This window comes from Hypomesus nipponensis, chromosome 8, assembly GCF_054491055.1.
Source record: "Hypomesus nipponensis isolate SF chromosome 8, ASM5449105v1, whole genome shotgun sequence".
Classification (NCBI taxonomy): Eukaryota; Metazoa; Chordata; class Actinopteri; order Osmeriformes; family Osmeridae; genus Hypomesus; species Hypomesus nipponensis.
Genome location: NC_140368.1, coordinates 3,607,106 through 3,631,333, shown reverse-complemented (window position 1 = coordinate 3,631,333; position 24,228 = coordinate 3,607,106). Strand labels below are relative to the sequence as shown.

General features: G+C 48.9%; 1 protein-coding gene and 1 pseudogene across 12 annotated transcripts in view; one reads left to right on the top strand and one right to left on the bottom strand.

Annotated features, from left to right (window-relative positions):
- arfgef1 (ADP-ribosylation factor guanine nucleotide-exchange factor 1 (brefeldin A-inhibited)) overlaps window positions 1-24,101 on the top strand; it is a 45,656-nt gene extending 21,555 nt beyond the window's left edge. For 6 of the 11 annotated variants that reach the window (XM_084703628.1, XM_084703634.1, XM_084703627.1 and 3 more), the window contains 31 exons: window positions 2,114-2,348; window positions 2,926-3,025; window positions 3,119-3,258; window positions 3,343-3,451; window positions 8,385-8,586; window positions 8,741-8,852; window positions 9,640-9,845; window positions 10,056-10,140; window positions 10,278-10,443; window positions 11,193-11,344; window positions 11,466-11,594; window positions 11,945-12,103; window positions 12,487-12,631; window positions 12,878-12,968; window positions 13,061-13,101; window positions 13,256-13,425; window positions 13,611-13,762; window positions 14,394-14,432; window positions 15,040-15,212; window positions 16,538-16,698; window positions 16,957-17,087; window positions 17,223-17,352; window positions 17,822-17,957; window positions 18,172-18,310; window positions 18,817-18,886; window positions 18,979-19,138; window positions 19,320-19,459; window positions 19,665-19,836; window positions 20,171-20,309; window positions 22,210-22,327; window positions 22,697-24,101. In XM_084703628.1, the coding sequence (XP_084559754.1) occupies window positions 2,114-2,348; window positions 2,926-3,025; window positions 3,119-3,258; window positions 3,343-3,451; window positions 8,385-8,586; window positions 8,741-8,852; window positions 9,640-9,845; window positions 10,056-10,140; window positions 10,278-10,443; window positions 11,193-11,344; window positions 11,466-11,594; window positions 11,945-12,103; window positions 12,487-12,631; window positions 12,878-12,968; window positions 13,061-13,101; window positions 13,256-13,425; window positions 13,611-13,762; window positions 14,394-14,432; window positions 15,040-15,212; window positions 16,538-16,698; window positions 16,957-17,087; window positions 17,223-17,352; window positions 17,822-17,957; window positions 18,172-18,310; window positions 18,817-18,886; window positions 18,979-19,138; window positions 19,320-19,459; window positions 19,665-19,836; window positions 20,171-20,309; window positions 22,210-22,327; window positions 22,697-22,936 (4,342 nt within the window). In that variant the 3' untranslated portion in view covers window positions 22,937-24,101. The remainder of the gene's footprint in view (window positions 1-2,113; window positions 2,349-2,925; window positions 3,026-3,118; window positions 3,259-3,342; window positions 3,452-8,384; window positions 8,587-8,740; window positions 8,853-9,639; window positions 9,846-10,055; window positions 10,141-10,277; window positions 10,444-11,192; window positions 11,345-11,465; window positions 11,595-11,944; window positions 12,104-12,486; window positions 12,632-12,877; window positions 12,969-13,060; window positions 13,102-13,255; window positions 13,426-13,610; window positions 13,763-14,393; window positions 14,433-15,039; window positions 15,213-16,537; window positions 16,699-16,956; window positions 17,088-17,222; window positions 17,353-17,821; window positions 17,958-18,171; window positions 18,311-18,816; window positions 18,887-18,978; window positions 19,139-19,319; window positions 19,460-19,664; window positions 19,837-20,170; window positions 20,310-22,209; window positions 22,328-22,696) is intronic. The other 5 variants (XM_084703638.1, XM_084703632.1, XM_084703635.1 and 2 more) reach the window with 3 other exon arrangements.
- Window positions 3,903-5,590, bottom strand: LOC146274777 (cold-inducible RNA-binding protein B pseudogene; annotated as a pseudogene). The gene has a single exon (XR_014766364.1). The product of XR_014766364.1 is annotated as a cold-inducible RNA-binding protein B pseudogene (transcript).
- Window positions 24,102-24,228: the final 127 nt, after the last annotated feature.

Sequence of the window (24,228 nt, the reverse complement as noted above, 5' to 3'; positions counted from 1 at the left end):
TGCCAGAAAGGCCAGATGTAATCTAATTTTGCCTTGACCCAATAGGAAGGAGATTGTATTTGGGGTTTCCATGTTTTTTCCAACTCAATGCCGTGCAGAGAGAGATCTGATCTGTGTTTTTTTTTTTCCTTCATATTTTATAAATCTGGTTTCTGAATGTAACTCAGTTCTGATTGTCTTTAGGTTGACATCATACTATTACCCTACAAATCCTATGTTCCCAGTTTGTCTGTGTGTATGTTTGTGTGCCTGTCTGTGTGTTGTCAGGGGCGACAGGGAGGAAGGCTTTGTCACAGTAGCAGTGATCAGTGATGTGCTATGTCACTGTCAGACAGAGGCCTTTTCACTCTCTGAGATTAACACCAAGACTGCTGTGGCTGATAGCTGCTGCAAACACACACAGCCACACACAGCCACACACACACACAGCCACACACACACATCCACACACAGCCACACACACAGCCACACACAGAGCTGTGTTATCTGGTTAAATGCTTGCTGTATAGCCCCAAACACACACTTGAGTAAAAAGGCTTAGGGATGTGTTCACATAAAGGAATAAAATATTTTTGCTTTATTTAATTTGCGATAATATGTGTTGAATAAAAAAAAAAAAGATTGAACTGGAAGTGTGTCTATCATCTCCCTGATAGGGATAAATGCAGTGCACATCTGAAATAGGTATGTTTTTTACTTTCAAAATGTAACAATGTAATCTTCAGTGTAACTGAGGTAGAAGCTGTAATGGTCTGTACCGAGGTGTACGTTTTGTTTGTGCGCTTTTAACCAGAGCGACTTACAGTAAGTACAGGGACATTCCCCCCGAGGTAAGTAGGGTGAAGTGCCTTGCCAAAGGACACAACCTCATTTGGCCCGGCCGGGAATCGAACTGGCGACCTTCAGATTACCAGCCAGATTTCCTCACCGTTCAGACACCTGACTCCCTGCTTCCCGATCTTGCTGCACCTCAAATCATAAAGTGTGTACCCCCATGCCAGGAGGGACTATATTTCTGTGAGTCAGAGATGCAGGGGTGTAGTTCTGTGCGTCACATCAATCCTCATCTGACTCTGCAGGAGTCAGAGAAGATTTCAAATTGGAGCATGTCTCAGCAAAGGTGTTTTCGGGGGGAAAGGGGAAAACAAAACGTCAAACATTCAGACAAATGCATTAAGCTCAAGGATGTTGTTGCTGGGGTGAATATTGATTGTGTTGTTGTGGTTACAATCGGATTATCATCTTCCATCTTGGGGTCAATAAGGAAGTGGCTTCAATATCTTATTAGTCCAGTTAGATGGTATCATACATCAGCACAGCTTTTTACAATGCAACTCCATGTTCATCTCCACACAGACACATACCCATTATCTACCAGTCTCTCATTATCTACCAGTCTCTCATTATCTACCAGTCTCTCATTATCTACCAGTCTCCCATTATCTACCAGTCTCTCATTATCTACCAGTCTCCCATTATCTACCAGTCTCCCATTTTCTACCAGTCTCCCATTATCTACCAGTCTCTCATTATCTACCAGTCTCTCATTATCTACCAGTCTCCCATTATCTACCAGTCTCTCATTATCTACCAGTCTCCCATTATCTACCAGTCTCTCATTATCTACCAGTCTCCCATTATCTACCAGTCTCTCATGATCTACCAGTCTCTCATTATCTACCAGTCTCCCATTATCTACCAGTCTCTCATTATCTACCAGTCTCCCATTATCTACCAGTCTCCCATGATCTACCAGTCTCCCATTATCTACCAGTCTCTCATTATCTACCAGTCTCCCATTATCTACCAGTCTCCCATTATCTACCAGTCTCCCATTATCTACCAGTCTCTCATTATCTACCAGTCTCTCATTATCTACCAGTCTCTCATTATCTACCAGTGTATCTCTATATTTTCTAAATATTGTCTTCTCTTTCTACGTGCTCTCATGCCTACATTCTTATTGACCATCCAGTAGGACTAACCCTGCTTTATATCTTAAACCTTGACTTCTTTCCTCCTGAAATTGTGCTAGACTGGATTTTAAAGCTCATTATAAACGTGACCCCCCCCCTCCCTCTCCCCTCCCCCTCCCCCGCTTCTCCCCTCCCAGGTCCCACGAGCTGCGCTCCAAGGTGCTGTCCCTGCAGCTTCTCCTGTCTATCCTGCAAAACGCCGGGCCCATCTTCAAGACCAACGAGATGTTCATCAACGCCATCAAGCAGTACCTGTGTGTGGCGCTGTCCAAGAATGGGGTCTCCTCCGTGCCTGAGGTCTTCGAGCTCTCCCTCTCCATCTTCCTCACCCTGCTCTCCCACTTCAAAACCCATCTCAAGATGCAGATTGAGGTAGTTACGCGGTTATTTTCGGGTCGCAAACCCCAGTATTTTACCTTAGTCCTTTATTATTGAAACTCAGAATCACTCTCCATCCAACAGTGTTTAGTTCCTGAACGTCTGTGTCATGCCCATATTCCAGGCCTATTCCCTTTCCCTCCCCAATGTCGTAAAGCCCTCGTATGTTTTGGTATTGACACAATCTCTCAATACGGTTGGCAGCTGACAAGGGTAATTTATGGGAGATGTCGTTTATGACAGAGTGGCTGTAATAGTAGTTCTGCCTCAGTGCGAATGAGTTTCCATATTACCTGTTTGCTGCCGGTGGTACTGATTTATAGTCCACTTCCACTGTGAACTCAGCCTATAACATTTCTCCAGACTGAAGTTGATGACTTGATCTCCTCTCTTTGCACCTGTAAATAAAATCACATTTGTTTTTAGTGGAGACTAATGTCTGGAGCTGTCTGAAACGACTGGTCAGTTGAGAGTATGTGTTAGCGGGTGTTCAAGACTCAGACAAACTGGGTAGCTGTATTTATGAAGATTTATTGACCGTTGACCGGTCTCGTTCTGCTTTCCTCTGCAGGTGTTCTTCAAGGAGATTTTTCTGTACATTCTAGAAACATCCACAAGCTCCTACGACCACAAATGGATGGTCATACAGACCCTGACTAGAATATGTGCAGGTGTGTAGAGCGTGTCTCGTTATAACCTGAAATTAATGCGGATTGGTCTGTGTGCTTTTTCTTACATTTTTTAATCTCTCCTTTATTCCTCAGATGCTCAGAGTGTGGTGGATATTTATGTGAACTATGATTGTGACTTAAATGCTGCTAATATCTTTGAGAGGCTAGTTAATGACCTCTCGAAGATAGCCCAGGGCCGGGCAGGCCACGAGCTGGGCACTACTCCCCTTCAGGTGAGACTGGGTGGCTGGCTAAATGAACTTGCATATTGTTTTGGCTTCTTAAATTCCTTACAGACTTGTGCCTGTGCCCTGCAGGAGTTAACCCTCAGAAAGAAAGGTTTGGAGTGTCTGGTGTCGATCCTGAAGTGTATGGTGGAATGGAGTAAGGACCAGTACGTCAACCCTAACTCCCAGACCAGCCTTGGTGAGAGACTGACTCAACACTAGTTTGTAGGCGGATCCATTACCATTCTGTTGGTGGCCCAACATTATAGTCCTGCACAGTACTTGTGAGCATATATAATCCTAACCTACAGCAGCAATGCCAAACTTGTGGGCTGAATATACAAATAGTTTTAATTGTTTCAAAATCTTGGTGGGGAAAAGAAAGGATTACAAAGATTGAAGATACATTATGAAACGGTTTCAAAAGGTTGAACAAATATGTTTTAAGTTTCATACGGTTCAAGAATGTTTTGTTGAAAATGGAAAATGGAGATGTTATACATCGATAAACTAAAACAAAGAAGCCGCACCCTGTGCACAGTTGAGGGCGATAGCCAAGTTGCTATTAGCAACATAACCGGTTCTGGTTATAACGTCACCTGTGATCAGAAGTTCTAGACCTGGCTTAATTTCACGGAAATAATCAGTCGTTTTATTTGGTTTATTTTTTATTTAACAAAATCGCTTTAACAGGCACCATGAAGCCAGAATTGACAAAAAATACATCTTCAATGTTGATGATACAAAGAACAGAAAGTACAAAATCGTTCCCATGTGGAATAGTGAGAGTGGTAACATTTGACGTTCTCTTTTCTACAGTTCAGTCCATCATAACAGCACATTTAAAATGCAAGAAGTTGAGCAGAGCAAAAAAAACACAAAGTGAGAACCAAAAGGAACAAGCGATACCGTGGGCTAGCTGTAGCATGGTGAATATTACTATTCCATTTAACAGCCAACCTCTTCAGGCATGTGGGGGGGGGTCACCATTCTGAAAGAAATTCACAGTGGGGAAATGGCACACAGGACCCCCCAGTTACGTCAATAACTTTGTATTAGAGTCTGAGGAGGCTTTGCTGCCTAGCAACACTCAAGGAATGTATAATACATCTATAAAATCCAAAAAGTACATTCCTGCCCGCCAGCTTTAAGTGGAATCTTTTGCTCTGGTTTAAAACGTGGCAGGAGGTAGGTCACGGATTTGGTCATGAAAAATTAAAAAGAGGAACTGAAATGGTAAACAGGTCCCAATGGATGCCCCCGGGTAAGGGAACAGGCCAGGGGAAAATGTCAGTGCTAGGTGATAACAGGACGAAGGAACGTCGAAACAGCGCCTGTGAGCATGAATGAGTTACTTTCCACCGAAGTTAGCATGACGGGACCAACAAGACATTACTTTTATCATGTAACCAAAACGAAAGGCTGAATGAGCATAATGTCTCATCGAACTAGATCTATTTCCTGTTTTTAACTTTTAAACATGGTTTGTAAAGGAATGGCCGAAACTAACTTCAAAGGTGCTCGAGCTACTGGAACACAGAATAGGGCTACAGAAAAAAAAAATCTGGTCAATAACATGGACATTTCTTGGGGAGCGCATCGGTTTTTATATAACCAGCCAAGGGATGATCTTGAAATCAGGGGATTTTTACTCGTGTGAAACATAGCTAGCACAGCTAGCATAGCTAGCATAGCTGTCCCTGTAGGAGGCCCCCCGACCGGTCTTCATAGCCACATGGCCCCTAATTATTGTCCCTGTATCCACCGCCGGAGGAATACCCGCCACCGCCACCACTCCTGTAGCCTCCACCGCCGCCGCCATAGCCTCGGTCTCCACCGCCGCCGCCATAGCCCCGATCGCCTCCATCATAGCTCCTGCCGCCGTATCCCCGATCTCCACCACCGCCATATCCTCCGCCACCGCCATATCCTCCGCCACCGCCATATCCGCCACCGCCGCGGGATCCTCCTCTGTAGCCACCGCCGCCTCCACCTCCTGAACGGCCGCCACCTTTTCCGGCCTCGTCCACGCGGATCGTCCTGCCATCCACGGTTTTTCCGTTCATGTCTTCCAATGCCTCCTTTGCGTCATCGGCGTTGTCGTACTTGACGAAGCCGAATCCACGAGACCTTCCTGTTTCTTTGTCTCTGATCACATCAACTTTATCTATGTTTCCATACTTGGAGAAAGCCGCCGCCAAAGAGTCTTCGGTTGTGTCGAAGCTCAGGCCACCGACGAAAAGTTTTCCTTCGTCGGACATCTTTCTTTGTCTTTAGCTGGCGGAAACGAAAGCTGCTGGTGCTCAAGGATGCACGTCGAAAGGAAAGACTGGGTGGCGCGCTTTCAATTTATTGACCTTTTACCGTGACGTCACAACAATAATACACGTTCTTCCGGGTGGCAAAAGCTGATGGCACCACTAGTGGAAGGGAGTACAACCGTCGGCCGTAGCCTGACACAAACAAAATAATTGTGATATCTACCTATACCCAAAAAATCCCTTGATTCAAGATCATCTCTTGGCTGGTTATATAAAAACCGATGCGCTCCCCAAGAAATGTCCATGTTTTTTTTTTTTTTTTTATATTATTATTATTAATTATTATTATTATTTTTATTTTTCTGTAGCCCTATTCTGTGTTCCAGTAGCTCGAGCACCTTTGAAGTTAGTTTCGGCCTCTTACTACTAAAGTAATTTGTGTATTAATTTGATCACTCTGGCTTTATTTGTACTCATGAGAAAACAATACTGTGGCACTGTAGGTTTTCGTATTTCTGTAAGAATTTCTTCTTTCTCCACATTTCACAATGTTTTTAACTAGGCCTATGTAACTATGTTTACAATAGCTGGCTGAATCTTTTCTCTGGTCAGTGGAAGCCGCTCGCGTTCAAGTGACATGCACGGTGACCTGGAGGGCAGTACGTTGCTGCATATACTTGTGCTTAATTTCACTTGGGAATAGTTGCTGTTAGGCAGGTTACCTCTCTTTAGAATGTGTGCTTACTGCGGCGCTAATCGAAACGTCTTCTTTGGTCGCTCAAATAAATGTTTGGCTCCCGTGGTGTTGTTAAACGTGTAATAAGCGCGAATTAAATGAATCATATAGTGTAACTTTACTGTGCACTGACTTTGGCGGTAGAAAGATGAGAATGATCTGAATGGGAAAATTGTGTTCAAAGAGTAGCCGATCCCTCCCAGGGATATCAGCCTGTGGCTGCACTTCATCAATGGAGTTAACTGGGTTTAGATTGGAGGATAGCATCCTTTAGCAACGACAGCACAGGTTTGGGAGATCGAAGGTTAGCATTCAATCAGAGAGGCCAACGTCCTGGGACACAGAGCTGGCATTCATCAGCTTTCTTTAGCACAGACCCTGAGAGAACAGGCTATCAGTCAGCAGCCCGGAGGCTAACGCAGACAGGCTAATTCGACTGGAGTTGACTAAAACAGCACAGATCTGATGCTGGTCGTTGATGTAGCACAAGGCAGTTACCGCCAAAGCTCCAGTCAGTGTGACCCGCCATGATGCCTGCTGACTGCAGTGAGCTGATGGGAAAGGGGCATATTCAACATGGGGAACTGGGATTTTCTGAGGGTTTGAGATGTATGCGCTGGAACTATCCTGGGGCTAGCCCGAGGCTAACTTCTGTCTCTCCAGACTCCAGAAGGCTAGATGCTAAAGTCCCAGACAGCTACCAGAACCAGCACTTCCCCCTGCCAAAGCATTACAGCAAGATTTGTTATACATTTTTTCTCATCTCATAATTTGTTCATTCAACAGTGAAAGGTCTAATGGTGTTCTTCTCTTTGTGTATGTAATTTTACAAAATGTAAATGGATTGAAATGATGCCTCACATCATTAGAGTAGAGTAGGGCTCTCTGTCTCTCGCTTTTAACACTGGCTTATCAAACCTTTTGTTCTTTCTTTCTGGGCTGACTTCAAAGGGAGAGCAGGTAATGGTAGAAAGTTCTGTGGTGTTTGGTAGACCGGTTCGTTTGGAAACTATAGCAGTCATTTCGGGGGCTTAGTTCAGAGACGGTGGCTTAATATGGCTGTGAATAGTCCTGTGTGAATTAGAATCCCTAGCTGCCTGTCTTCTATTAGCATTAGCAACCTTAAGCAACCATACACTCCAGACTCGTCAGATCTACAAAAACAGACTGTGGCTTTGATGTTAGTTTTTTTTTTTTTTTTTTTTTTACAGTTGTAATCCCTGCAGTAATTTTAGTTTTTGTATTTGTTAAAGTGAGAATAGATCATGAGAGATAATGTTCTGTAATTTCCTCTCATAAAGATTAGTACTTTGTGACACCATGAGTTCTCCTTCCCCCTGCTCCTCCTCCTCCATCCCCCCTCTCTCCTGGGCAGACACGGGGCATGGAAGCGTCTTGCCAGCTCACATTACCATGATGCTGCCCTGAATGTTTCACAGAGTTTCCGATGGGGGGGTAATCAGATCCCCCGGCTAGAGCACAATGTCTGTTAGAGTCCAGGCTGCCCTGGCCTGCCCTGGCCGACCCCTTCCAGGCCGGTGAAAACCACAGCTCTCTCACCCTGCCTCGACCCTGCCAACTACTCCCTGCACTCTCACCCCTGCGTGGCTTCTTCTACTCATATCCTACCAGCAGCTTTAATACATGACTGACCTTTTTAATGCCTTTTCAACCTCTTAACACCGTGTGTGTGCGCGTGTGCATGTGAGTGCATGTGTCGACGGGCTCACTGTAGCAGACAACAAGCAATGTAACACCTATACAAAAGCCTTGAGGTCATCCTGTCTCTGTCAGTGGAGTACAGTAGGTTCCTCTTCCACTATTACAGCTCCATCTCGCCACAGACTAGATTAAGATCTTTCACGCCTGAGTTACTACCAAAGATGAATTTCGAAATTCATCCTTCGGAACATTTCGGAAATGGAAAAAAGTTGTTTCAATGGAAAAGTTCAGGCTCTTTCTCTGGGGAAATACCATAAGTTTCTCTCATTTTCCTCCCGATATTCGCTCTTCCTCCACTTCTTCCTTCACCTCTTCCTCCGCTTCCTTTTCGTCCATCTCTTCCTCCACCTCTTCCTCCTCCACCTCTTCCTCCACCTCTTCCTCCATCTCTTCCTCCTTCTCTGCCCCTGCAGGTCAGGAGAAGCCCTCGGAGCAGGAGACGATGGAGACTAAGGCTCCGGAGAGCATCAACCGCTACGGCAGCATCAACTCTCTGGACTCCACCTCGTCGTCCGGCATCGGCAGCTACAGCACGCAGATGTCTGGCACGGACAACCCAGAGCAGTTCGAGGTCCTCAAGCAGCAGAAGGAGATCATCGAGCAGGGCATCGACCTGTGAGTAAACACACACACACACACACAACCTGCTCATAAATGCTCACTCTCCACTTCTAGTTGAGGTGGTTTGTCCACGAATAATGTCTTGCGACCATTCATCGAATTGGTTTGCGCCGTAGCTCTTAACCCCTTAACTGTGGTTAACCCGCAGGTTCAACAAGAAACCAAAGAGGGGCATCCAGTATCTACAAGAGCAAGGCATGCTGGGAACCACCCCGGAGGACCTTGCTCAGTTCCTGCATCAGGAGGAGAGGCTTGACTCGGTAAAGAGCAGCTCTGGTTTACTCAACTGCACACACACACTCACACACATCGTCACACATACTCATACCGTTTCACATACACTACCTCTCTCTCTCTCTCCTCTGGATGAGGATGAGCAGGGCTGTAAATAAGTAAACACCCACACTAAGTCATTAGAGTCTGCAGCTCCTGCCTGTGCCCTGCTCACAGCTGAAGGGCTCAGACACATCCCATAGACACAGCCCAGGACTGAGCCATTACAACCCTGCCTCCCTCTTTCCCTCCATTCATCCCTTCCTTCCTCTAATCCCTTCATCCCGCCCATCTCTCCATTCCTCCCACTCCCAGGCAATTTGCACTCCTTTACACGGCACAAATGTTTATCCTAACGACTGGAGTGCTCTCGGCTGATTGGCCAGCCCTGAGGGCACCTCTGTATGCAGTGATAAAGTGTGTTAATGAGCGTTCACTAACGTGTGCAGTGCAACAAGGGCCCTTCAACAGCTGTTTCAGCCCTCTGACTGCACCGAGCAGGGGGATCAGCGTGTATTTAACACATCAGCACTCCGCTTTTCTGTAGACCACAGTCATAAACGGTTTCCCCATCACAGCCTCTCTGAAACGAGCGAGGCGCAACAAGACAATGTGGGCTAATTGTCTGTCATCGAGTAGCACTTGGAGTGGATGAGAGGACTAAAATCCAACCAGGGCTTGCTTTTTCCATTCATATTCTTTCATTTCTCTCTCCTTTTCTTTCTCCATCTTTCTCCCCTTGTCATCTTCTGTTGTCCTCACTCCCTCTCCCAGACTCAGGTAGGGGAGTTCTTAGGGGACAACGACAGGTTCAACAAGGAAGTGATGTATGCCTACGTGGACCAGATGGACTTCCAGGGGAAGGACTTTGTGTCGGCGCTGCGGATCTTCCTGGAGGGCTTCCGTCTGCCCGGAGAGGCCCAGAAGATCGACAGGCTCATGGAGAAGTTTGCTGCCAGATACCTGGAGTGCAACCAGGGGTGAGTGTGGGACGGCTGAGACGCATCTGTTCTCGATGCAAATGATGGATCCTGAAGGCAGACATCAGGACAAGTGGAATAAGTGTTTGCTGTAATGTGAACAACATCTGGATCTGAGTCTATTCATTTGTGTTTACGGACTTTTCTGGCTCTAACCCCCCTCCCACCCTCTCTCCCCTCCTCTTTCTCTCTCTCTCGCTTGTCCCTCAGGCAAACCCTGTTTGCGAGTGCAGACACTGCCTACGTCCTTGCCTACTCGATCATCATGCTGACAACAGACCTTCACAGTCCGCAGGTACAGTACCCCCGCAGTCTGGGGCAGAGGAAACAAAAACGCCCAAATCACCTCTGAAACTAAGGACTAAACCTAAGCCGTGTCAGTCATTCAGTTTGTGACTGACCCAGGCCTCTGTCCTTCCTCCGTTTCCAAAGGTGAAGAACAAGATGACTAAAGAGCAGTACATCAAGATGAACAGAGGGATCAACGACAGCAAAGACCTGCCGGAGGAGTACCTGTCGGCCATCTATGACGAGATCGCCGGCAAGAAGATCGCCATGAAGGAGACAAAAGAACTCACCCTCAAATCCAACAAGCAGAGTGAGTCTATCCCCCATCACCCCTCCCCCCATCACCCCTCCCCCCACCGCCCCCCCCCCCACCTCTCCATCAGATACGATAAGAATGTCATTATAGTTTGAAATTGAGCGTGTCAAATGATAATTCTGCACACAGTCGACAGTATTAAAGGGCAATTTGTAGAAGCAATAGATCTGTGGCAAGTTACCAGCTCCAGATGTAATCCAGCAGTCTTCATCTGGTGTCTGTGCAGGCTATTGAATTTCTATCAGACTCAAAGACTTTAAAAGATTTGGATTTGGATTAGATTGCTTAGCGGATCGCTAAGTATGAAAGTTTGGGATCTTTGTTGAATAAGAAAAGTTGTACTCAGAAGACATATCATGTCACGTGCTGTATAACGTCTCAGACATGCTTGGAGAAGAAATTAGAGATAGAGGATCTCTTGTCCCAGGGTTAGGTGTGGTTGTGTGAAAGTTGTGCTGGCGTTGTCCCAGGGTTAGGTGTGCTTGTTGGAAAGTTTTGCTGGTGCCGTCAGGTGTGGTTCTGTGAAGGTTGTGCTGGTGTCGTCAAGTGTGGTTGTGTGAAGGTTGTGTGAAGGTTTGTGCTGGTGTCGTCAGGTGTGGTTGTGTGAAGGTTGTGTGAAGGTTTCTGCTGGTGTCGTCAGGTGTGGTTGTGTGAAGGTTGTGGGAAGGTTGTGTGAAGGTTGTGGCTGTGTCGTTAAGTGTGATTGTGTGAAGGTTTTGTGAAAGTTGTGCTGGTGTCGTCAGGTGTGGCCAGTGAGAAGCAGCGCAGGCTGCTGTACAACGTGGAGATGGAGCAGATGGCCAAGACAGCCAAGGCCCTGATGGAGGCAGTGAGCCACGTCCAGGCCCCCTTCACCTCCGCCACACACCTGGAGCACGTCAGGCCCATGTTCAAGGTAACACACACGCAGTAAACACACACAGCGTTTTCAGACCTATGTAGAGGGCTAGTTGTAATCCTCCAGCGTGTGTGAAGCCTGTCCCAGACCTGCAGCCTGTGTTGTGTGCTCGTCACAGCTGGCGTGGACGCCCTTCCTGGCAGCCTTCAGCGTGGGCCTGCAGGACTGTGACGACCCCGAGGTGGCCTTCCTCTGTCTGGAGGGCATCCGGTTCGCAATCAGGATCGCCTGCATCTTCACCATCCAGGTAGCCCTGCACGCCCTCTGCACCCTGTAGGACCACAGACATCACTAGTACTAAAGGGTTTTACACAGTAGTAGGGTGTGTGTGTGTGTTGTGATGAAATGAAATGCAAACATGAATGCAAATCATTATGATTCTCTCGGTTTCTCTCTCTGATTCTCGCACCCTCTTTTCTCCTCTCTCTCTTCTCTCACACTCTCTCTCTCTGTCCTCTCTCTGTCTTCTCTCTCTCTCTCTCTCTCTCTCTCTCTCTCTCTCTCTCTCTCTCTCTGTCTCTTCTCTCACACTCTCTCCCTCCCTCTCTCTGTCCTCTCCCTCTCTCTCTCCCTTTCTCTCCCTCTCTCTCGTGGCAGCTTGAGAGAGATGCGTACGTCCAGGCTCTGGCTAGGTTCACCCTGCTCACTGCCAGCTCGGGCATCACAGAGATGAAGCAGAAGAACATCGACACCATCAAGACTCTGATCACCGTGGCCCACACCGACGGCAACTACCTTGGCACCTCCTGGCACGAGGTCAGCCGCACAGGCCACGCCTCTCCGTGGACCCGCTCGCTCTTTCTGACGCTTCACTACTCGCTCTTGTCTCCCTCCCTTTGACTCTCTCTCTCTCTGTCTGTATCTTAAGTATCTCAATCGCTCTTACTCTGTCACAGTCTCCCTATCTCTGTCTCTATCTCACTTCCTCTCTAAACTTCCTCCCTCGCTATCACCTCCTCTATCTCTTCTTTCCGCTCTCAATCCATCTCCCTCCCGCTCTGCACCCCCCCCCCTCCATCCCTCGCCTGTTCCCTCTCTGCTCTGTGTAGGCTGTCCATGTGCTCTCTGGCATGTCAGCTGAGCAGCAGTCTGTCCCTGTGTGTGTGTGTGTGTGTGTGTGTGTGTGTGTGTGTGAGCAGATCATGAAGTGCATCAGTCAGCTGGAGCTGGCCCAGCTGATTGGGACGGGGGTGAAGGCCCGCTACATCTCAGGCACTGTGAGGGGGAAGGAGGGCTTCATGACCAGCACCAAGGAGCAGAACAACGACGAGTACCTGGGCCTGGGTCGGTACCCCCGCCCAACCACATCTCTGTAGCGCTGGCTCGATAGAAATGTGTTTAAATATGGGATACTTTGTTCATATTTTATATCTGTAATTCACTTGCAGGGAGTCTGCTTGTCTGGTTGTTTGCTTGATGCCTGCTGTTGTTGTGGGGGTGTTCTGTGCTGTTATTAAGGGTCGTTTTTTGGGGGAGTTTATCTGGGGATTTGAACCCATGACCCCTGACTCTTGACCTCTGTGTCCGCAGTAGGAGGTACAGTGGATCGTAAACAGATAGCCAGCATCCAGGAGTCCATAGGGGAAACCAGCTCCCAGAGTGTTGTCGTGGCTGTGGACAGGTATACATACCTAGCACTTCCTGGATTGTGGATAACTCACTGCCCTCAAAGGAAGCTGGGCTGACTCACCTTTTCTTCTGTTTTTAATGCAGGATATTCACAGGTTCCACAAGACTGGATGGCAATGCTATCGGTGAGTGTCCCAGTTTGGAGAATTTGGAGAAGAGTTGTTGTACAGTATATACCGCTGTATATGCAAATGATCTTGAAGTCTTACAGTAGTGCATCTCCAGACTCTGCCTTCTCTGACCTATCAGTGACTCCCTTCTGTCCCCCCCGTCCCCCAGTGGACTTTGTGCGCTGGCTGTGTGCTGTCTCCATGGACGAGCTGGCCTCCCCCACCCACCCGCGCATGTTCAGCCTGCAGAAGATCGTGGAGATCTCCTACTACAACATGGGCCGCATCCGCCTGCAGTGGTCCAGGATCTGGGAGGTCATTGGGGACCACTTCAACAAGGTGGGCACAGGGTCCCTGGGAAAGGAGTTTACTACTCATACATAGCAATTGGACACATTGTTGCATGGATTTGATTTGAAAATGAGAAATGGTTTACAGAGTCTACAGAGATGTACTGTGGAAAGGGTATATGTTTTGAGAGAAGAGCTAAACCTGTATGTGTGTGTGTGTGTGTGTGTGTCCAGGTGGGCTGTAATCCTAACGAGGACGTGGCTATCTTTGCCGTGGACTCTCTCCGACAGCTGTCCATGAAGTTCCTGGAGAAGGGAGAGCTCGCCAACTTCAGATTCCAGAAGGATTTTCTGAGGCCTTTTGAACACATCATGAAAAAGAACAGGTAAAATGTGTATGTGTGTATCTACACATGTGTGTGTGTATACACATACCGAGGGATGTGTGTGTGCACACACAGCCACAGTAGACTCGGGGCTTGTCTGCGTTCCAGCAGTCAGTCTCAAGGCCAGCATTGTGCCACTCTGTGCAGAATTTTCCAGAGCTGTCTCACCCTTCACTGCACCCAGAAGATTCCCTGAGTCACCATGCCGTCACACATCTCCCTAACCAGGCAGTCAGACAGACAGCCAGACTACCATCCAGGCAGTCAGACAGACAGCCAGACTACCATCCAGGCAGTCAGACAGACAGCCAGACTACCATCCAGGCAGTCAGAAAGACAGCCAGACTACCATCCAGAAAGTCATCCAGACAGCTTGGCATCTAGTCTCTCAGTCAGCCAGCCAGAAAGGCATCTAGTCATTCAGACAGATAGACAGTCAGCCAACCAGCTAAGCATCCAGTCACTCAATCGGCCAGCTAGCCAGCAATTTCTTTGAGGCAGAGTGAACCAGCAGCACAGATAGTGTCGTCGGCGAGGTGCAGAATAACCCATTTCAATCAGTTTAGATTGCTTCATGTTGAACCAGTGACTTTACGTAATAGGCACTCTGGTTGTTTCTGTATGAATGTAGCTCTGGGTCCTCTGACGGAGCACGGAGTGGAGTTGTTCCGTGAGTGCTGACAGAGTTCCCCACACATTACATCTCCGTCTTCCCCCGTCTGAGGTGGAACACGGCAGGGTGACCTTGTAGAACACAGGGAATCAGAGGAAAAGTGAACATACATTTCCACTGAGTCATTTAGCAGACGCTCTTATCCAGAGCGACTTACAGTAAGTACAAGTACATCCCCCCCAGAGGCAAGTAGGGTGAAGTGCCTTGCCCAAGGACATGCCCAACGGCGGGGAATCAATCCGGCAACCTTCTGATTACTAGCCCGACTCCCTCACCGCTCAGCCATCTGACTCCCTGAACACCATGTGTTCATGTAAATTACGGTCTCCCAGGTCGAATTCCACCCTGTGGTTTTAATCATGTAAGTGTTGTGTACAGGGGGGAGGCAGCAAGCAGCCGCGTCGACCCAGAGCAGCCGGTGGTGCTGAGCCTTCGTTGGGTTCAGTCAGCCTGTGTGTGTTTGTGTTGCGTTTTCCATTTGTCACATGCAGCAAAAAAAAAAAAGGTCAGCTCTTCACCATGCCAGTCGCAGTGAAAAGCAGCCTCGTCAGAGCACTGCATTGAAATAAGAGCGAACGGCTGAAGATCTCTGGTCCTCCCGCAGGTCTCCCACCATCAGGGACATGGTGGTGAGGTGTATCGCCCAGATGGTCAACTCCCAGGCGGCCAACATCCGCTCCGGCTGGAAGAACATCTTCTCAGTGTTCCATCTGGCAGCCTCCGACCAGGACGAGAGCATCGTGGAGCTGGCCTTCCACACCACCGGACACATCGTCAGTGAGTCGGACACACACACACCACACACACGCACACACACACACCACACACACAGACACACCCACACACTGTAGGGCTGTTTTGGCAGCCCCTTTGTCACTGGTCACCCAGACACTCGTCTGGCACAGTTGTTGATTTGCATGAATGCTAAAATGACAATCACACCTTAATGACCCACCTCTGGAGAGGTGGTCTCAACAGTTGAAGAGGAAGGTGGACAGAGGAAGACTCTGAAATTATCATTAAAAGTTGTGTTCTTGTAATTATCGTTCTAAACAGCTATTAATGTCATGTTTGATATGATTTTGTTTCTTATTTTATGTATTACATTATAGTAATAATTGTAATACTGTAACATGTACATTTACAGGGTTTACAGAGTTTGTGCTAGCAGCAGACCAGTGTGTTAACATATTCCCTTGTCTTGCAAGGGCCCACTTGGTCTACTGCAGCCTTGATTAATGATCCAATTTGAATTTGTATGTTGACAACTGATTAGTGAGTATGCACACGTTAAGGTCGGTGCTTGATCAGAGCACTGACCTTAAAGTATGCATACTCACTAATCAGTCTCTACTATAATATGGATTTAACCATCGACCTTGTATGTAAACCGACCAATCAGAGGCTCTGTTATTTCCTTCAGAGCGTGGAGATCCACTGTAAGTGACTCGGAGGCCTGAAGTTAAAACCCACTTCAAAAGTCTATGGATATAATCAGTATAGCTGCATCGACCCAACTAGATCAAGGTTTTCACCGCCATAGCGTGATAGATATGTTTCAAGGAGAACAAGTAACTTAAAATGCACAATAATAGTTTATGATCTAAATAGTAGGATAATCAATACAATGATAATGAAACATCAAATACAAAACATACCTCCAGAGCAATGGTTAACAAAGGTATTCACAAGGAAGACTAGGCGCCTAACGCACCAGAGCTGTATCGTAAACAGAACTCAAAAACCTGACTAAAATGGGGACACCGACCATATGACAGAAAAATGGTCTGACGCATACAAATTCAAAATGGATCATTAATCAAGGCTGCAGTAGACCAAGTGGTGCCCTTACAAGACAAGGGAATATGTTTACTTCCAGAGACTTACCTTTATTTCTCCTTGTCCTGCCCCCCCTTCTCTTCACTGCCCCCCCTGCTCTTCCCTGCTCTTCCCTGCCCCCCCCCCTGCCCCCCCTGCTCTTCTCTGCTCTTCCCTGCTCTTCCCTGCCCCCCCTGCTCTTCCATGCCCCCCCTGCTCTTCCCTGCTCTTCTCTGCTCTTCCCTGCTCTTCTCTGCTCTTCCCTGCTCCCGTCTTCCTCCCAGCGAATGTATTTGAGAAACACTTCCCGGCCACCATCGACTCGTTCCAGGACGCCGTCAAGTGTCTGTCGGAATTCGCCTGCAACGCCTCTTTCCCCGACACCAGCATGGAGGCCATCCGCCTCATCCGCCACTGCGCCAAATACGTGTCGGACAGGCCGCAGGTCAGTACGGCGAGGGGTGGGGACGGGAGGGGGAGGGGGAGGGACCTGTGTGTTTGTGGCGGTGTGCGTTAAGTGCTTGCGTCGGGGCCTTTTGGTCCCAGGCAGCTGGGCCAGGTTGTTAGAGAAACCTACAGCAGCTTAGAGCGCACACGCTTCACTGAGCGTGTGTTTGCGTGGGCAGGTATGCTTCCTGCGTGTGTGTGTGGGTTAATCCCTCCCGACAGTCAGTAGTGAATGTTACTGTTGACTTCCTGGCAGGCCTTCAAAGACTACACGAGCGATGACATGAACGTAGCGCCGGAGGACCGTGTGTGGGTGAGAGGCTGGTTCCCCATCCTGTTTGAGCTCTCCTGCATCATCAACAGGTGCAAGCTGGACGTCAGGACGAGGTCAGACCACATCCAGGAGTCCTTCTTATTGTTTGAAGAAAACAGATTAAAACTTTAATACCTTGGATTGGATCCAACCTGACTTAAGAGTTATAAGACAGTAAAAACCTGTGTCTGTGTGTGCTCTCTTCCCAGGGGACTGACGGTGATGTTTGAGGTGATGAAGACCTACGGACACACCTTTGAGAAGCACTGGTGGCAGGATCTGTTCCGGATCGTCTTCAGGATCTTTGACAACATGAAGCTGCCTGAGCAACAAACTGAGGCCAGTCCCTCCCCTCTCCTCCTCCCCTCTCCTCCTCCCCTCTCCTCCTCCCCTCTCCCCCTCCTCCCCTCTCCTCCTTCCCTCTCCTCCTCCCCTCTCCTCCTCCCCTCTCCTCCTCCCCTCTCCCCCTCCTCCCCTCTCCTCCTCCCCTCTCCCCCTCCTCCCCTCTCCTCCTTCCCTCTCCTCCTCCCCTCTCCCCCTCCTCCCCTCTCCTCCTCCCCTCTCCTCCTCCCCTCTCCTCCTTCCCTCTCCTCCTTCCCTCTACCTCTCCCCTCCTCCCCTCTCCTCCTCCCCTCTCCTCCTTCCCTCTACCTCTCCCCTCCTCCCCTCTCCTCCTCCCCTCTACCCTCTCACCCTCCCCGCCATGCAATTAATGACTTAATTCCTTCCAACGTTAATGTACTTGTAATTGTACTCTGATGTTCATTGAGGGTGTTGTAACGTTGCCTGTGTTGCTGTGGTCCTGTAGAAAGCAGAGTGGATGACCACCACCTGCAATCACGCCCTCTACGCCATCAGTGACGTCTTCACACAGTACTTTGAGTCTCTCAACGACGTCTTACTGGACGACATCCTGGCACAGCTCTACTGGTGTGTCCAGCAAGGTGAGGAGGGGCAATATCACACACCACACACACACCACACACACACCGTGACTTGCATAGTGTCTAGAAACAACCCTTCCTCTCTTTCCTCGCTGGTCTCTTCCACATACCTGTCTTCCCCACCTTTGCTTCCCATCCTCCTCTTCTTCATCCTCCTCTTCTTCATCCCTACTTCTTCATCCTCTCATCCACCCCCTTCTTTGTCCACCCGTAGACAACGAACAGTTGGCCCGCTCCGGCACCAACTGTCTGGAGAACGTGGTCATCCTCAACGGGGAGAAGTTCAGTCTGGAGACCTGGGACAAGACCTGCCACTGCATGCTGGACATCTTCCAGACCACCATCCCCCACGCGTAAGCTGCTGTGGGCCCTGCTGGACTGTTGGTCCATCTGGTGGACAGTGTGTGTGTGTGTTAGCCTGCGTCTGGTGGACAGTGTGTGTGTGAGTGTGTGTGTGTGTGTGTGTGTGTAAGGCCCTTGCACTGTGAGTGTGACATTTTTGTATGTGTTTTTTTGTAATCGTCAGCCTCAAAATTCCGTGGCTCTGAATTGACAAAAAACTATCCAAATGCTGGCTATGGATGAGAAAAACACCACAACTTTTTTTTGACGGACGAAAGTTTCAGAGGCAGTGTGTAAGCGCGATTGACATAACGTGAGGTTGTATGTATTTTTTTACGTGCGAACATTTTGCACACAAATGTCGGACTCAGTGTGCAAGGGCCTTTAGCGTGCGTCTGGTGGACTGTGTGTGTGTGTATTAGCCTGCGTCTGGTGGACTGTGTGTGTGTGTATTAGCCTGCGTCTGGTGGACTGTGTGTGTGTGTATTAGCTTGTCTGATTTGTCTTCCTCTTCCAGGCTGCTGACATGGAGGCCTGCAGGAACAGAAGGAGACCTTGTGACATCACAGAACATATCAGACAAACAGGTATGTCTCTGAGAGAGCCCCTGTCACTGAGTGTCCCAGCAGTCCAGCTGTCTCATGCACACAGAGGAACCTGTCACGCTTCTCCTCCTCAGGACTCCGTTTCCCAGAAGTCAGTTGACATCCAGACACGCTCAGAGGACCAGCATTCTATCAACAGCGCCGAGAGGGTTGCCGTGGACAACCGGCGGCAAAGTCAGTACAACGGGTCCTCGGGCGGGTTTGAGGACGGCCACAGAAACAGGACCCCGACAAGTCAGTCTCTCTCTCTCTCTCTCTCTCTCTCTCTCTCTCTCTCTCTCTCTCTCTCTCTCTCTTTCTCTCTCTCTCTCTCTCTCTCTGTCTATTTCTCTTACTCTTACTCCTATGGTTTATTGTAGCGCTACCACAGATGGTTTTCAATCTGATGTTGGTCGTGTGTGTGTGTGTTCCACAGAGGTCCAGGAACAGCAGCTGTTCTCAGCGTTGCTCATCAAGTGTGTGGTGCAGCTGGAGCTGATCCAGACCATAGACGACATCGTCTTTTTCCCCGCCGCCAGCCGGAAGGAGGACGCAGAGAACCTGGCCGCTGCTCAGGTACCCGTGTTCCTCTCCCTGCCGCTGGGCCTCTTCAGAACACCTCTCCACACCCGCATCACTTCCTTCCTCAACTCCCCCAATAGAAACACCGGGTGTTCTGCTTTGTGATCGTGGACTTGGCAGGCGTCACACACCTGGTGTTGCCTGTGTCTGGGTGGGTGTTGCGACGGGCTCCTTGTCACCAGCGTCTTGTGTCCTCCAGAGAGACGCGGTGGAGCCGGCGGAGCAGCCTGCTGAGGCCCAGGACCAGGGCATGTACCGCTACCTGACCTCAGAGCAGCTGTTCAAGCTGCTGGACTGTCTGCTGGAGGCTCACCGCTTCGCCAAGGCCTTCAACTCCAACAACGAGCAGAGGACCATGCTGTGGAAGGCAGGTGGGTGGCCAAGGAGAGGTACAGGGCTGGGGGGAGGAGCTGGGCTGGGGGGAGGAGCTGGGCTGGGGGGAGGAGCTGGGCTGGGGGGAGGAGCTGGGCTGGGGGGAGGAACTGGGCTGGGGGGAGGGGCTGGGCTGGGCTGGGCTGGGCTGGGCTGGGGGGAGGAGCTGGGCTGGGGGGAGGGGCTGGGCTGGGGGGAGGAGCTAAGCTGGGGAGAGGGGCTGGGCTGGAACAGAACTGTGGTGTGTGTGTGTGTGTGCGTGTGTGTGCACGTGTTTCCTGTTGCTCACTATTCCCGTGTGTGTGGTGTGTGTGTGTGTGTGTGTGTCTGTAGGTTTCAAAGGGAAGTCCAAGCCCAACCTTCTGAAGCAGGAGACGAGCAGCCTGGCGTGCGCTCTGCGCCTCCTGTTCCGCATGTACAGTGACCCGGGCAGACAGGCTTCTGCTGACGAGGTGCAGAGACGCCTGCTGCAGTAAGAAACCTCACCTGTCAACGGCACTTCATCACTCACGTTTCAATTCATAGCAACACACTGTACCATAAAGTCACGGTACGGGGAAGATTGTTTTCGACCGTACAAACGACTTCAGAAGGAGTGTGTATTGCGTGGGCATGTATAGAAGGTGCTAGTCGTATATCATCACATACAGCTATACCAGTGTTTCAGACTGTAGCTACAACATTGCAGCGTCCATATCTCTTATTATCACATGGTGCCTAATAGCTGCTAACAAGCCCTTTTCTCCTACTTTATAGAGATAATCCATGCCTAGGTTTGAAGTAAATTTTCACATGATAACAACATTGCAACAAAGAAAGCAGTGTGGACTACCTTAATGATTCTTTTCAGATAGTGTTTCCTGGTGTCAGTCTGCTCCTTCTGTCACTAATGAGGCTTACAGCGTTTCAAAGCATCCCTCATCACCGTGTGCTTACAGCCTAAAGCCATTCCTCTCTCCACCTGGTTAGTGACATTCATAAGGGCCGCATCGCCTCCTACACAGAATATGAGGATGCTCCGCCAGTTTAGAAATAAGCAATAATTAATTGCTGCTTTCTTGCAGCCTTATGCAAACACGAAGACTATCTGAAAAAACATTCTCCACTCCTTGAAACCTTGGGGTATTTATAGAAACCATGTGACTGCTTTGGTAAACAACGTTGATTATTTCCACGAGGGGGGGGGGGGCCACGGCAGGTTAAACACCCGCTAATTATGAAGAGCTGCCGGGGGAGAAGGGGAGTCATCGATCCCCCCCCCCCCCCGCCACCTACCCAGCAGCCCAGGGAATAGGGGAGTCACACTCCCGCATGCACGTCAAACCCCCCCCCCCCCCAGGGAAGGTCAACCGGGAGCTATTGCCCCTGACAGGGAGAGGGGGACGGAGGGGAGAAGGGGCCCGCTCATCTCTGACACCCGTCTGTGCGAGTGAGATGGATGCGGCGTGGCGTCGCCGCCGTATTGATCGTTGGGGTTGGCGTCTGATTGAACAGTCGTCGGGGGACTTCCCCTGATGTGTTTGGAAGTTGGCTGTTCATGGAAGACAGGACTGAAAGGAGAGACGACAGAGTGGAGAGAGTCAAGCACTGTAGCCGTGTTCTAACAGAGGCATCTGCCTCATCCACAAACAAAAGGGACTAACAACCTAGCAGTACCTCTGTTTTTAGAACGGTGCATTCCTTACAGACGACCTGGAGAGGAAAGCCTTGAACGTCTTTTCTAGCTTTTGGCAGACTGGCACCTACAAGTTTGACTGCCGCAGTGAACCTGGATAGCAGACGTTATTCAGACAATTTAAACGATGTATCGACACTGATCATCCAAAAACATTGGCCTCCCTGCCCTTCTAAACATACGGCTGTCGTAATAGACACCCTCAGCTTTCTACTGCAACACACAGACACAAACACACAAGGAGTTTTCAAACACACACAATCTGTCCGTGTTTAGTAGGAGAAGAGTGCAACTGACTTGCAGGCTTGATTAGAGTGGTGTACTTAGTGGTAAGCAGATTGGAGAGGGGATTAGGTCATGGAGAGAGGAGTGCATGGGCGCGATGGAAGAAAGGAGGAGAGGGAGGGAGGGAGGGAGGGAGGGCGGGCAGATGGTGGTAAGAAAGGGTTCAGGGTCAGGGCCGTAGGTCACATGGCAGTAGCAGAGGTCACGGGAGTTAGTACTGCAGCGGACATGACAGCGCAAGTCAGCTCATTAAGCCTGGCCATCACTGGTTTTCAGGTGCTAATAAGTGAATATATTGACACTGTTATCGTTTATTTATGTGGAGAGTGACAAGGACACAGCCATTTCTCACACACACGGACTCTCTCTCTTTTCCTCTGTGTCTCTCTCTCTCTCCCGTCACATGACCCAGCGTGTGCAGCGAGGCAGTGGCGTACTTCCTGACGCTGACGTCAGAGAGCCACCGAGAGGCCTGGACCAACCTGCTGCTCCTCTTCCTCACCAAGGTGATGAAGATCAGCGACGACAGGGTAAGGAATCGCCCCCGCAGGCGATGCACAGTAAAGTTACACTCTTGACTCAAATAACATCACTGTTCAGGTGTCCACTCAGGCTCCTCGTGGTTCCAGACTGTAACATTACATTTACAATACATTACATTTACATTACATGTAGTCATTTAGCAGACGCTCTTATCCAGAGCGTTCCTGTACAGTAAGTACAGAGACATAACCCCCGAGGTAAGTAGGGTGAAGTGCCTTGCCCAAGGACACAACGTCATTTTGGCACGGCGGGGAATCGATCCAGCAACCTTCTGATTACTAGCTGATTACTGATTACTCCCTCACCGCTCAGCCATCTGACTCCCACTGTAACCGCTCACCTCTCTGCCTCCCCAGTTCAAGGCCCACGCGTCCAGGTACTACCCCCTGCTGTGTGAGATCATGCAGTTTGACCTGATCCCAGAGCTCCGGGCCGTGCTCAGGAAGTTCTACCTGCGCATCGGCGTTGTATTCCAGATCGCCCGGCTGCCCGAGCCGGACCCCGAGCCAAGCCCTGACCCCCAGCCTCAGCCTGGGCCCAGCCCCCAGACCGGTGGGCAGCTGGAGGTAGGGGAGGAGGCTGGAGAGCGTGCCTAGGAACGGTGCACCGAGCTGGGGTGACCCAGAGCTGCGCGGGGGGGGGGGGGGACATTTGGATGTCTGGAGATGCCCTCTGTTTTCCTGATGACCCCGTAATGCAGACTTAGCGACCCCTGAACGACCTGCTGACGACAAGAGAACAACCTAGGGCTTTCCACTGTGGACCTGATTGATCATGTGACAGGAAGCGTCTCTCTGTCCTTCATCTGTAGAAGAACAGCAATGCCTTGTACAGGAACGTTCAACACTTGATACTATCGCAGAGGAACAAGATTATTCTGTTAACATATCTGATTCACTGATGGGGGGGCAAAAATTATGCTTTTTGACATTACTGTATCCTTAAAAGCTATCTTTACTGTAAGAATGAAAGTTTTTGACGACATGCAGATGACAAAATATTCAGTAATATGAATGAAATGTAACATGGTACTCAATGATAATTATTTTTCTGTGCACCGCTAATGGCTGACATTAGTAACAATAGCCTTTTGGATGAAACTAGTTTGACAGATCAGGCGCTTTGTAATATAATCTGAAAACACTAGATTTCATTTATTTTGTGTTTGTTTTCTCTCTGGATTTGCTGCACTTGATCTCTTTATTGATTGCACTGGAGATTTTAATTTTTTGTTTGTGATAATTTATTTGATTGTACCAGTTCTCCTGCAGACAGTCCTATGATACTTGCAACTGAGCAACTGAGCAGAAACTGAAGGATTAAATTATTCCATTTTATATGTTTTTAGTCTTTTTTAACTGATGGTTGATGACTGGGCTCAGAAACTGGAAGAGAAATAAGCACCTTGATGCAAGCTGCTGCTTCTGGGTACAAGTCTGTTTCCATGTTTGAAGTTAGTTTTCATCCTGTGTACAAAATTGAATAAATTAGAAATATATCAAACTTTTCCTGGGATTGGTGGAAGGCTGGATGTATAGAGTAAACGACTGCTTTTAGCTGTGCTTCTGGGAGAAGGCGTACCGATCTGACACATTCCTGCTCACAGATGTAGAAAAGCAAATGTATATGGTACTGCAATGTAAAGTTTTCTATGTGTATGTTCCATGTAAAAATTATCTGTACAACTTTATATGTACAATACTGGTCATCACTCAGCATTCTAATCAGGTTATTATAGGTCAATAAAGTTTTGGAACTTGGTTTATTTTAGTGCCGATTGATTATTTCTCTTATCTCCTTTGAAATTCAAAGTGATGAGATGAAAGGCTGGTGGCTGGTTTAGGATCACAGGTGACACCAGTAGAAAGAGTGGGAAGGGAACTCTTCA